The sequence below is a fragment of the Salminus brasiliensis genome, chromosome 25, assembly GCF_030463535.1.
Source record: "Salminus brasiliensis chromosome 25, fSalBra1.hap2, whole genome shotgun sequence".
NCBI classification, from domain to species: Eukaryota; Metazoa; Chordata; class Actinopteri; order Characiformes; family Bryconidae; genus Salminus; species Salminus brasiliensis.
In genome coordinates, this window is record NC_132902.1 from 3228408 (window position 1) to 3242943 (window position 14536).

The window sequence follows — 14536 nt, forward strand, 5'->3', positions numbered from 1 at the left end:
CTCATGCTTCCACTCGCTGGACACTTTATTAGAAACACCCACCTCATGCTTCCACTCACTGACCACTTTATTAGAAACACCCACCTCGTGCTTCTACTCACTGACCACTTTATTAGAAACACCCACCTCGTGCTTCCACTCACTGACCACTTTATTAGAAACACCCACCTCATGCTTCCACTCGCTGGACACTTTATTAGAAACACCCACCTCATGCTTCCACTCACTGACCACTTTATTAGAAACACCCACCTCATGCTTCCACTCACTGACCACTTTATTAGAAACACCCACCTCGTGCTTCCACTCGCTGGACACTTTATTAGAAACACCCACCTCGTGCTTCTACTCACTGACCACTTTATTAGAAACACCTACCTGGTGCTTCCACTCACTGGCCACTTTATTAGAAACACCCACCTCATGCTTCCACTCGCTGGACACTTTATTAGAAACACCCACCTCGTGCTTCCACGCGCTGGACACTTTATTAGAAACACCCACCTCGTGCTTCCACGCGCTGGCCACAGTTTATCAGCATCACTCTATCCCATCCATCACTGATCAGTTTGTGGAGATAATGTGCAGCCATACAAAGCACACACACACACACTCCCAGTTGTACACACACATCAGAGAACTGTCTGACCCACAGTCTGACCCCTGTGACCCGTGGCTGAGCTCCTCCTTCCAACCAGAGTTAAGGGTCAGCGTTCACCTGCCATTTGTTTAGAAAACACTGGATTTGAGTCATTTCCTGAAAAGCTCCGACATCCACCTGTCCAATCAGGCGGGGGCGGTATGGACTGAAGGGGTTAGAGGTTTAATTTCAGTAATTCCAGAGAGGAATGTCCCAGATCGTCCATTAAAAAAAACAAAAAAACAATTGTCCTCCCCAGTTTTAGGTTACCTCCCAATTACCCAGCCCCCTCCCACCAGTACCCTCCCCCAGTCACGTGTAATGCCCGCGGTGCAACAGCACCGGACAACCAGCACGCTCGGACGAAAGGCCTGGGTACCCAGCTCTGATGCATCGGCTAGCAGAAGGCCGTGCTGCCCAGCCAGCATCCCATCAAGGCCAGTTGTGCTCCCTCAGGCTGCGGCTGCTGACCCGGAGCATGACCCGGGATTGGAACCATCGGTCCTTTATTAGAAACGCCTACTTTTGTGCCTTCACTCGCTGGCCACTTTATTAGAAACACCCACCTCATGCTTCCACACGCTGGCCACTTTATTAGAAACACCCACCTCGTGCTTCCACTAGCTGGCCACTTTACTAGAAACACCCACCTCGTACTTCCACTAGCTGGCCACTTTACTAGAAACACCCACCTCGTACTTCCACTAGCTGGCCACTTTACTAGAAACACCCACCTCGTGCTTCCACTCACTGGCCACTTTATTAGAAACACCTAATCACAGTCTGACCCCTGACCACATTCACAACAGTTCATCGAAACAGTCGGCTCTTACTGCCGCCCGGAACGTTTTGTTTTATGGCCAAAAGTTTGTGGACGCGTGCTCATCCAGTGTTTCTTTCTTCTTGGTTTGCTGGCGTAACTGTCTAGACGTTTAGGAAGGCTTTCCACAAGATTTCGGAACATTGTTGTGGGGATTTGATTGCCTTTAGTCACGAGAGTATTAGTGAGGTTGGACGAAGTTGTTGGATGACCTAAGTTCTGGCAACTCCAGCTCCATCTGAAGGCCATGGATGGAGCTCCACTGCCCCACAGTCTCACTGATGATTGGCATGGGGTACAGTGACTTTAGGCTCATGTCTGTACATGAGTGTTTTGGCTGGTGGGAGGGGAGGGGGGGTATAAAGCCCCGTCCCGTTGTATCGGTCAGTGCTTTCCTGTGGAGATTATACGTCCTGCTCATCTTTCGGGATCCAGTGATCCACAGCCGAAGCTACGGTGGTGCAGACGTTCTGCCGTGAGCAGCGCTGGTCCAGCCAGCCTCATGCCTTACAAGGCCACAGAACAGTGGCTCAGCTACAACCAAATCCATTCCTGACAGCAGCCTCACAGCAGCGGCGGCGTCAAAGGTGTGCTGCATTGTTTGAATGCTTCAGAGAACAAGGCCTGATTAATCACTCGTGTGTGTGTGTGTGTGAGGCTGTGTACGAGGAAAGAAAGAGAGATAGAGAGGGTCCCAATTTTTACCCGAAGAGCTCGGTTCCTCCTTCCTGCTGAGGGAGAAGGGAGGCAATTGCAAAAATTCCTGCTGTGCCGGTGGGATCATACATTATGAGAGAGAGATCGAGATGGAGAGATAGAGATAGAGAGAGAGAGAGAGAGGGGGAGATTTACCCTCCTTGATGAAGCAGTTTCAGTTCCTGTCCCGCTGCCAGTCGGAGTTTGCCCGTGGCCTGCATGCCAGGCAGCGCTGCTGAGGGTTGGTCAGAGACACTGCACAGCATGTCTCACAGCAAAGGAATGAAAGAGAGAGAGAAAGGGAAAGAGGGAGATGGAGATGTCGCTTGACCAGTAGCCGAGCGCATTCATTAGAGGAGGTGTCCACAAACTTTTGCCAGTTTATAAGTCGAGCCGGTGTCGCTTGGTCAACACAAGGTTTACAAACACGCCAAGCGCAAAGCTCTAAGCCCCCAACCTCCCGTACGTAGGGGTCTCTCCAGCCGGCCCATTTTTAGTGGAATCCAGAACAGAGTGAAAGGGTGACGTGGTTGGACGGGAACAGCACACACAAACACACACTTGCCCTCTCAGTGTCAGACTTTTCCGTGGAGTCATAAAGGCCACAGCCGATGTGAGGAACGAGCAGACCGCAAGGACGTTAACATTAGATGCTCTGATAACAGAGGCCTGTAGGGCTACAGCGCAGTGCGCCAGGGAACGGCAAAGACGTGGAGTCCTGTTGCCTCCCACAGAGTCCGCCGGTAAACCCGTGTCTAGAAACCCGTATGTGTGAAGGAATTCTGGTTGGAAAATTCAAAACGAAAAAAATGAGCCCAACAACATTTGACAGGACTCTCCTCCTGCCAGTTAGCCCGCCTGGCCGTAGCGCCCCCTAGCACTGGCAAGGGTCCTGATTTTAGGAAGGTAGGGACTTAACCCATGCAAGCCAGCCACCGCCTCTTTCCAAGCATTGCCAGGCAGCCAACACACTCTGAGGAAAGCGCCGGGTCCTTGGCTCTGGCACACCAGCTAACAGACTTGAAGTTGCTGACACCGATGTGCAAATGCACACACACACATACATATATATATATATATATATATATATATATATATATATATATTCCTTATTCCTATGTAGACATATTCACATATATACACATATATACAGTAAAGCGTGACGGGGTGGTAAATTTCTTCCTTAAATCGTCGCAGTTCTTCATGTGGTCAGGTCCCTGAGCTAGCACACACATGCCAATCAATGTGAAATATCATTTTCTTTGCATTCTGAGTTTTAAGAACCTAATAATAAGACAGTTTGTGTGACGGGGTGGTTGGGTTGGATTGAGCTGGACGGACCCCTGATTAAACCGTAAAAGCAACAAATAAACAATGTAAAAACAAAAACGCAGAATTTGTCCAACGACCTGAAAATTGATCAATTAACGCTTCAACGTATGAAAATGCTTCTGAAAAAAAAGATATAACTTATTAAGGTGCTGCCGCTATGACCAGAGGGCCGTTGGTTCGAATCCCGTTATCAGCAGGCGGAGCCTGAGTGAGCACAGTTGGCCTTGCCCTCACTTTCTGGGTGGGTAGATGGATGGCTCTCACCCCCACACCCCACACCCCCCACCCCCCAACATCACTTCAGTGGGATGCTGGTTGGCTCGCTGAGCTGGGTACCTGGCGCTTCCGCCGGCAGTTTGAAAAAAGAGGCGGTGGCTGGTTGCACATATGGCGGAGGAGACGGGTCAGCCCTTACCCTCCCAACGTCGGGAGCGTTACATGTGTTCGGGGGGTTGGGTGGTAACTGTCTGTCCAAAACCGGCAAGGAACATTGGGCAATTTTACACCACCACCGTACCGTACCAAACTCCAACCGCTCCACCTCCCGCACACACAGCCGATAGCATTTTAGCATACGCTCCTTATTGCAACAGTGGACCCAGACGGCAGAACAGAGCCCAACAAAAGGGCCCTTTATGTCCGACTGCACAAACCAAAAATGATTTATTATTGCACTGTGAGGGCCGCCTAAGAGCTCAGACTAGATTAACCATGTCAGTGTAGCAAAACAACACACACACACTTGTATCTACATGAATGTGTAACTGTAGGAGAGCGCAGGTGGTTTTTCCGCGGAGGTAGACCGATAGTCATACTCGACTGCCGCCTGGGTTTATTTGTCCGTCTATCTCCTAACTTTATGAAGCCAGATCATTGTGTGTATGTGTGTGCTTCACTGTGGGTGGGCTGGTTGGTCTGAACACACTCTCTGTGCCGTGGTTCTTCTAAACCCCTGCCGCATGCCTGTGCCAAACAAACAGTGGAATCGGTGAGACGGTGTGTGTTACCGTAGGCAGGTCAACAGGGTAACCATCGACAGAATAATGCAAGTGCTGGTGCCAGTGCCAGGAAAATAAGAGGCATGTCCGCAAGCTCCTCAGTTGTACCACAAGGCGGTGTCAGTTACAGGACGTTGACGTGCCTGCAGACGTCAGCAAGAGTTCCTCCATGCGAGTGGTTTGGTTTCGAGACTTTTCTGACCGCAGCTGACCGAGCAATCATAACTCTGCTTTTATAAATGGATGAGTCAGCCCTACTTTGTCCTGAATGAATGTCTATGAGTAGTAGGGACAGCTAGCGAATGGACAGAGCTGCGTTGCTACTGTCGTGGTTGCAACGTGCCTTGCAAATTTTTGAGAAGATTAGCCTCCATGACTTTGAGACTTTGACCAGATTCCTTATATTAGTTGGGCTGCTTGAATGCTTTGATTAATGCAAGCATCCACAGGAACTCCAGGAACATCTGTGATGGTTTAGGGTTCTCACAGCATGGTAGGGAAACTCATTTGCATGGTGCGACGTCTGCATTACAATTCTGATGAGGAACGTCCTTGCAGAAACCTGCAGAACATTTTTGACCTTGTTTCTAATCTCCCTTGCAGGACAGCTGTGGAGTGACGATGTGGCTGTTGACCCCAATGTGGCGGCGACTCCTGCTCCCCCTCCTGATCCTCCCTTGGTCCCTCTGCGGCGCTTGTCCTCAGGACTGCACCTGCAACACTCCGCAGTCAATCTTCTGCATCCAGCGGCGCTCTTCCTCCATGCCCTTCAACCTGCCGGTCTCCACTCGCCACCTGTATGTGTTCCAGAATGGCATCAGCTCCCTCCATCAGCAGGACTTCCACGGTCTGGCCGAGCTGGAGATGCTAGACCTCAGCCAGAACGAGCTCACAGAGATTCCCGACAGGGTTTTCGGGTCTCTTGCCTCTCTGCACAACCTCGACCTCTCTGCAAATTACATCACCCACATCTCCAAGGACAGCTTTGCTGGACTGGTGAATTTAGAGAGGCTGTACCTCCACAGCAACAAAATCCAGCGCATCCATCCGGATGCATTTAAAGATCTGGAGCACCTGCTGGAGCTGAAGCTGCAGGGGAATCAGATCAACATCCTTCCAGCCATCCATCTTCCCAGATTGCTCCTGCTGGACCTCAGCTTCAACAGCATCCCTGCTCCTGGACCTGCTGACCTCCAGACACCACACCTGGAGTCACTGAAGATGGCTGGGATGGAACTGACCACCTTGGATGAAGGACTGATGAGAAGTCTGGGGAACCTGCATGACCTGGATGTGTCTCACAACCAGCTGACGGGACTGCCACCTGCACTGAGATCAGCGAAGGGGCTGATTCGCCTGAACTTGGCGTTTAACCCTCTAGGTTTGCTCAGGCAAGAGGACTTCCAGAACCTGGTGGGACTGCAGGAACTAGATCTGAGCCATGGGAATCTTCAAGGCTTCCCTGTAGGTTTTTTCCAGATGTTCCCCAGATTGCACCATATCACAGTCGCTGAAAACCCCTTCAACTGTCTCTGTCCACTGGCCTGGTTTCCCAGCTGGCTGAAAGAGAGGAAAGTAGAGCTTGGTCGGATGGAGGAGACACGCTGCCACTTTCCGCCCTTGAATGCAGGCAAGGTGCTGGCTGAGCTGGAGCACAAGGACTTTGGCTGCCCTACCACGACCACTGAACTGTCCAACGGACTTATCAGCAGCACACACAATCCTCCTGCACCTACAACTGCTCTGGTGACCACCCATGCCTTCCCTCCTCTCCCTCCCAGTGAGGAGCCATCGGTTAAGACAGACCCAGATCTTTCACTTGAGCCAACTGCCCCTCCCAGCAGCCACGAGGAACAGGAGGAACACATGTGCCCCTCAAACATCTGTCTGAATGGAGGCACATGCAGATTTGACCAGCGAGGACAAGTGGACTGTCTGTGTCCTCCAGGTACATCTGGAACATACTGTGAGAACCAGGACGAATTCCAGCCTCCTCCATTATCTCCACAGGACGATGTTGTTGCTACAGTTGCTGTGGTAGACAACATCAGCTCCCATCATGTAACCAGCACCTCCATCTCCCTGGACCTGCATCGATACATCGAATCGCGGCCACACATCCGCGGCATTCGCCTGACTTACCGGAACCTGTCCGGGCCCGACCGCAGACCCCTACAGCTTAATGTGCCGGCTTCCTACCCAGAGTACACGTTGAGAGGGCTGCAGCCCAACTGCACATACTTTGTGTGTGCCAGTCCATTTGGTGAGCCTGTTGATGCCGTGAGCTCCTGCATGGAGGCTCGCACCGCCGAGGTCCTACCCTCGTCTCACGAGCCCAGTATGAACAAGAGTGAACCTTCATCCAGTCTGGTACCCATACTGATAGCGGTGGCTGTGGTGATGGCGGTGGCCATAACTGCAGTGGCGGTGGTGCTTTTACGCAGGAGAAGGGCCAAAAGCTCTGCAGATATGGATCTTGGTGAGCCCGCTCCTTTTGAGTTAGAAGGAGTCAAGGCATGCATGGAGAACGGGGCAGCGCCTCACAAACACTCTGAGATCATGCCGTGCCCACCGGTGTCTCAAAACGGCATGGAATATGAGGTCCCGCTGATCCAAGAACAGTTCGCAGCCAACAACAACACAGATGGCAGGATGCCGCCGTATATTAAAAATATGCAAAAATGTGCTGCTCAGACCTCCGGCCCCTAGAGGGCAATGTTCTCCATTACCCCTGCTGGCGGGCGAAGTGTAGACGCTGGACACATTTTGGTGGGCAGGTCAGACGTTTGTAAAAGTATTCGAACCAAGTGCAATTGTCCACTTAAGGGATTCAGCGTTGTCAAATCTGAAGTGCCTTCCTTGCATGTATCAATATCCAAGCTTCAACTGCATCGTTTTCTCACGAAACTAGAAGCCACACAGTGGTGTTGCTGGACAGGACGACACACCTCAAGTTCCTAGATGCGTGAAATCCATACTGGGTCAAAGAGGGGACTTGACAGGACAAGGTTACGACGGGATTCTAAAGACCTACCTTTCGACGGCAGCCTTCTTTTCTCTCCACCACCTGGTCGGACATGTTTTGGCCTATGGACTTGGGCACCCTGGTCCGGAGCTGTGGCTGAAGGATCGGGGTGAATCTTTGGTTCTGCTCAGACATGAATTGGGTTTGACTGTTTTTTCCCAAAGGATGTATGAGGGCATCTCTTTCTCTCCAGGAAAACAGGCCCCGGCTTGAGATCTGGGACTGCCTGTGCTCCCTGGAGAAATCGTGCACTGATTTGAGCTCTGACTCTGTGACCAAGTCCTTCAAAAGGCCTACCGTAGAGAACATGGACAAAGCTCTTCGCATCGTTCCTTCATGCTGCAGCTTCAGAAACGCCTCCTTACCACTTAAGTTTGTTTTGTAGAGATTTTGCTGTGAAAGACAGAACTTTGCCATGAAGAGACTGTTGAGCCTTTTGCGTAGTTTTGCGTTGTTCATGTGAAGGTTTATCGTTTTTTGTTCCTGAGCTGATGTTTTATTTTTCTCAGGCTTTTCTAAAGCCTCTAAGGACGTTGTTACCAGTGCCTTTGTTGCTTCTCCTACAATGTTACTGCATGAGGCTAGCAAGCGTCTTCCATCCTCCTAGAGAGGCTGGTTTGTAGCCCATCGTCCGACAAGTCATTGATTGCAGTGACAGTTACCATTGTATACCATACTGTAATTTTGACTTCATGGTCCCCAATGCAGGGTAAAATACCCACAAGTGCCTCAGAGCTCAAAGACAGCGATTTGATAAACGACTCTACCCACAATACTCAACAGTACTACGATGGGTAGTACTATGAGGGCTGGCCCGAATAGCATATACAAGGCTTCAATACAATGCTTGCAAGTGTTTCCACCAGTACTTTAGGTGTCCTAGGGTTCTCAAAGGAACCCTTGAGAACAATTGCAATCACGTTTCATAACCATTTTAACCGTTACTGGCATTCAAAACACACTGATCAGCCATAACATTAATACCAGCTGCCTACTGAGAAGGTCCGCCTCGTTCTACTACAACAGATCGGACCATCCAAGACAAGTGGTATCTGGCACAGAGTCCTGTAAGTTGTGAGGTGAGGCCTTTCTTAAAGCATGTTTGGTAGCTACTGACCACTGCATAGCAGAATAACCCCACAAGACCTGCCTGGTGTTTTAGAGATGTTCCAGACCCAGTCTTCTAGCCATCTTAGTTTGGTTCTTGCCTAATATGTTGATCCCACCCCTTGACAGACAGATGTCACTGTAGATGAAGGTAATCAGTGTTATGCACTTCACCTGTCAGGGGTGCTAATGCTTTGGCTGATCGGTGGGAGGCATGAATGTATTGTTAGTGTGTAGCGGTGATGGCGCGAATGAACTGAAATCAGCTGCGTCTGTAAAAGCCAGTTTGTGCTAAACATGGTTTTTTTAGCCATCAGTCAGACGTAAAAGGGGTCAAAAGGTGAAGCCGTCCGTTCTTTCGGTGTGGCCTGGCGAAAGGTAGCGTAGCTTAAGCTTCTGTGGTTTAAAAAAAAAAAAAGATAAGAAGTAATGGATATATAGATGAAACCTATTGAGTATTCAAATACTTCAAATGTACTTCATGAAGGGCCAGTCTTCAGAAAAATGCCCCTTAGACCTTTTACACAAACACAAAAGCCAAGAAACATAAAGGGAACTCAAAGTCTTCTGTCAAATTAAGGGAAGTAATCTCTTTGTACTGACCATGTTGTGGGTGGTTGGTCCCAAGAGGGGGGAGGGGCTTTACTGCCAGCAGACTCTGAAAAGGTTCAAAGCCATGCAAACCTTGTGTTTATGCATTGTCTATCTGGAGCTGAGAGTTATGGTCATGTTGTAACACTTAAGAAGGCCAAGCCACCCCTTCATCTGCTTCTTCGCCTGTTTGATCCAAAGTCCAATCTCAGGGTTGAACAACAGAAGACAAGAAGCTTTGGGGTGACCGGGAGGTGCACATCATCAGGGCTTCCCCTGGCGTAGGTGATCGGCCAAAGCATGTTTGGTGTCTTAGCAAATAAGTAAAGATAACTCATGGCATGGCTGGAAGCAGTGAGGTGACTTGTGTGTGCAGCACCGATTAGCTGAGAAGCTAACCTGAGCGTTAGCAGGCTAGCTAACTCGACCACCATAAACAATATAAACAGTATAACTAGGTTTATAATTAGACCAGATAATGAAATCCTCATGACAAACAGGTGTAGGTTGCTGGTGGCAGTGGGGTGGCTGCTAGCATAACAGTAAACTAGCCGTTACCAGTAAAACAACAGATATTAACGTGCCAGAATTCTCAGAAGAGCTCATCGCTCATTCGTTTACTTCAGAAATCGGCTACGTCACAAGTTCAAATTTCACTGTAGCGAATGTAGCGACATTTCGCTAACAAAAGCTAGGCCTTTAGGCAAGCAGCTTGCACACTGCTAATAGCTGGTCACTGAGGCCTCCATTACTCTTCAGCCACATTAGCCTTGGTGCTCTACTACACAGATAAACAAGCCAACGGACACCAAACATGTCTCGGTTGATGGACTACATTTAGGGTATGGGTGAAAATGTGTCAATGTGATCAATCTTTCGAAATGTGATGAAGTATTTAGCATACATTTCGCATAAATTAATTGAGGTTGAGATGTAAACAAAGGCCTTCAGAGTGTACCCCCCGGGTACCCAGCTCTGAAGCATCGGCTAGCAGACGCTTGTGCTGGCCAATATCAATGGGGATAGACAGAGAGAGCGCCATCTACCCACCCGGGGAGAGCAAGGCCAATTGTGGACACTTCTCTAGACTCTAGACTCTGGAACTTTGGAGTGTTTCACACCAGGTCCGCTCTGAATGAGTTTGTTTACATCTTAACCATCAAATATCAGATGCTGTCTTTGCTGTCTTTGTGGAAAATATGCAAACATGTCCAACCGCACCTTCAGCTCCTGCACCGATTGGCCAGTCCACAGCCTCCCTCCGCCCCTCCCGTGAGCGTTACGCAAGCAGCGGCCAGTCGGCGCAGATGGGCCCGGGCACCCGGCACGTCCGAGCAATCCAAACATTTAAACTGGAAAGGCGAGCCGCTTCACACAGCGCGAGGGGCTCCAGCTATTTGAAGCATCTTAAAACCTGCTTTCAAGTTCCCTGTTTACTTTGGGACGTTTATTATTGTTCTCTGTAATGTTTTGTGTGTACAGAACCGAGGATTTTCTCTCTCTCTCTCTCTCGCCCTCTCTTTTTTTTCGGTAACGTAAAAGCGCATACAAAAGTATGTCTTTCAAAAGAAGAAAAATGGTGTCTTTTCAGAAAATACAATGAAAAAAAACAAAAAAAAAAAACCCACACACTTGTCAGCATTCTTTCTTGGTGAAACCTCACTCTCGGATTGAGCAACGGGACTCGGGACGCTGGAGCCCGGAAGGTCCGTAGGCCCGGAGCTGTGGAGTAACAGCATGTTTCCTGCTGAGTCAGTCGCCTAATTCCGACTTATCACAGTGCGGGAGCAGGTTTGGCCTATCCTAGCCTTATAACCTTGTTTACGCGTGGAGGAACGACCCTCTTACTTGGAGAACCGACACGTGAAGGTCAAGCTTTTAGACCGTACGCAATGGAGGGCTGATCCGAGACGAGCCGAACGTAAGCCCTTTACTGGGAATTCCAGAGATTAGTTTCTGTAAACTGAGAAAGGAGCAAAGTTCCAGCTGTCCTGTAGAGAACTACTGCTGAAAGACCACCAAGCAAAAGGAGTAGCTGTCGTACGAAACCCTTGTATCTCCCTTGTAGCTTCATGCTAACAGCGCTACTCAAAAAGAGGCTAAACTAGTTAAAGCTGACGCATCTAGACCTTTCATTCACTGTTAGCCATGCTAGCATTTTTCCAGTCAGACTGCTCAAACAACGGCTAAAATTAGCGCAGACCAAAGAATCGCCAAAGAGTCACGTTCGCTAATAGAAGACTTTATGTTTTGCTTCATAGTGCTAGCATTCATTCATTTTCAGTGAGCACAGCTCTAGCTGTACAGCTATAGAATAAATGATGCATAAATGATAATCAATAAAACATAAAACACAAAATAAAACCGCTAACCTTCACTGCTAGCATTGTTTGGTAGGGCTAGTCATATTACATTCACCCAGGCCTTACCGATAGCCTCAGTTATTCCACATACAGCATCATTACATAACATTAGCATCTGGGGTTCAGTGTGAAATTAGTGGGACCAAATAGCACAGTCCCTTTTTGGTTAACGGTGCTAGCTAGCATTCATGTTCAGTGCGCACAGCTCTAGCATTCAGTCATTATTTGCAGAAATGGATCATTGTTTATCAATACATACAAAACATAAAAGTCAAAATAAAACCGCTAATGTTCAACTAGCAAACCTGCCGTACTTCTTTGCTAGCGTTGTTTAGTCTGGCTAGGCAACGGTCAACCAGCTCGATCACGCTCAGCTAGGTTAGCGATGCTGCTAAACCAGCTAAACCCTCAAACGCAAACAAAAACATACCCTACACCGGACAAGAGCTAAGCTGGCCATGGTGTTTGATATGATTTATTCATTAGCAGGGTAGCTAACCATCTTAAAAACATTTTCTTAAAGAGATAATCCATGCAAAAAGTATAGTAAATAAAACATAAAGCACAAAATAAACCCGCTAACCTTCACTGCTAGCATTGTTTGGTAGGGCTAGTCATATTAGCTACCATCACCCAGGCCTTACCGATAGCCTCACTTGTTTCACATACAGCACCATTACACCACATTAGCATCTCTGGGATCAAATAGCACAGTCTTTTTTGGTTAACAGAGCTAGCTAGCAAAAGACCTAGCATTCAGAGTAGAACTTAAGCTACCTTAAACTGTAACCTCTCCAGTTTATCAGGTTTATCAATAAGATTAATTCAAATGGCTGTAAATAAACCAAAGCTAGTGCTGAACTAGCAGCACTGCCTCACGTTCCACGTTAGCGTCGTTAGCATCACTCGGCATATGGGATCAGTTTGCCCACATATACTGGAATGTGAGGTTCTCTACTGGAATAAGCAGAACCAAAGCCATAAACACTTCAGATGAATGAAATCCTTCCACACCACCATGTGAAAGATGCTAAAAGCTAATGTACAGCTAGCAGAACTCTACGGTTTAGCCATGTAAACACTGTGTGGTTGGAGCACATGGCTGGTATTATGCCGTGTGTTCCCGACAACTGGGAACTTAACATTTTCCAGTTGTTGGTTTCCAACTTGCCACCTCAAAGCGTTTGCCGTTGGTGGTTAGCAATCTCATACATGTTCGGCTAGGGTGTGTGTGTAAGTGTGTAAGTGTTTAAAAAGGCTCTTAAAAAGCTCTTACACTGTAATTAAAACGCTGTTCGGTTGAAGCTTCATTTATACGGACAGTGAATGTACACTATGGCAATAGGTAGTTAAAGGGGAACTCCACCCGCGTTTCACAATGTCCACATAAGTGAACGGTTGTGGTGTAAACAGTGCCAAGCAAAGTTAGCGTGGACTGGTGTAGAGCGTTCCGCTTTAGGTGAACTTAACCACTGGTTCACCGTGGCGGTGAATAGAACCAGACGTCTGACCGCGCTTGATGTTTCTGACAATGGTTAAGAACACAATGCCTGATGTCTGAGGCAGTCGTTTTACAGTGGTTTCGAGATACTAGATGCCTAGAATTGACACTATATGGACAAAAGTATTGGGACACCTGTTTATGCATTGTTTTTTTCTTAAATTTACATTTACATTTATGGCATTTAGCAGACGCTCTTATCCAGAGCGACTTACAAGGTTACTCTGTTGCGCCACATATACTATATAAAAACTATACATACTCTATACACACTACACATATACTATACATATACTATATACACACAATATACACTTTACACACATTATACATACTATACACACACTACCCTACACACACTATACACACACTACACATATACTTTACATACACTACACACTACACATATACCTTACATACACTATACATATACTATATAAAACTATACATACTCTATACACACTACACATATACTATACACACACTACACATATACTATACACACACTACACATATACTATACACACACTACACATATACTATACACACTACACATATACTATACACACACTACACATATACTATACATATACTATATACACACAATATACACTTCACATACATTATACATACTATACACACCACCCTACACACACTACACATATACTTTACATACACTATACATACTCTATACACACTACACATATACTATACATATACTATATACACACAATATACCCTGCACACACTACACATATACTTTACATACATTATGCATACTCTATACACACTACACATATACTTTACATACACTATACATACTCTACACAGTACACATATACTATACATACACTATACATATACTATATAAAAACTATACATACTCTATACACACTACACATATACTATACATATACTATATACACACAATATACACTTTACATACATTACACATACTATACACACACTACCCTACACACACTACACATTTACTTTACATATACTATACATACTCTATACACACTACACATATACTATACATACTCTATACACACTACACATACACTATACATACACTATACACACTACACATATACTATACATACTCTATACACACTACACATATACTATACTATACATACTTTATACACACTACACATATACTATACATACTCTATACACACACTTTATACACACACTACACATACACTATACATACACTATCCACACACTTTATACACACTTCATACATACTCTCACACTTTTGATCAATATTAGCAACATTAAGGGTCAGAATCTAAAGGCTGATACTGTTTTCTAAAGCACCTCCAGCTCAGCCCGACTCTCTTGCTTTTCATCCCGCTCTCAGTTCTGTGTTTGTTGTTGTGCTTCAGTGTCGGTGGTAACAGTGTAAACGGTTTGGATAAGGTCCGTCTCTAGAAAGAGGTCAGTTCTCAGGTATG

At 46.9% G+C, this 14536-nt stretch overlaps 1 protein-coding gene across 1 annotated transcript in view; it reads left to right on the forward strand.

Annotated features, from left to right (window-relative positions):
• vasna (vasorin a) overlaps window positions 1-10825 on the forward strand; it is a 31131-nt gene extending 20306 nt beyond the window's left edge. Inside the window, exon 2 of the mRNA XM_072671665.1 lies at window positions 5090-10825. Coding sequence (XP_072527766.1) covers window positions 5108-7195 — 2088 coding nt within the window. The 5' untranslated portion in view covers window positions 5090-5107 and the 3' untranslated portion in view covers window positions 7196-10825. The remainder of the gene's footprint in view (window positions 1-5089) is intronic.
• Window positions 10826-14536: the final 3711 nt, after the last annotated feature.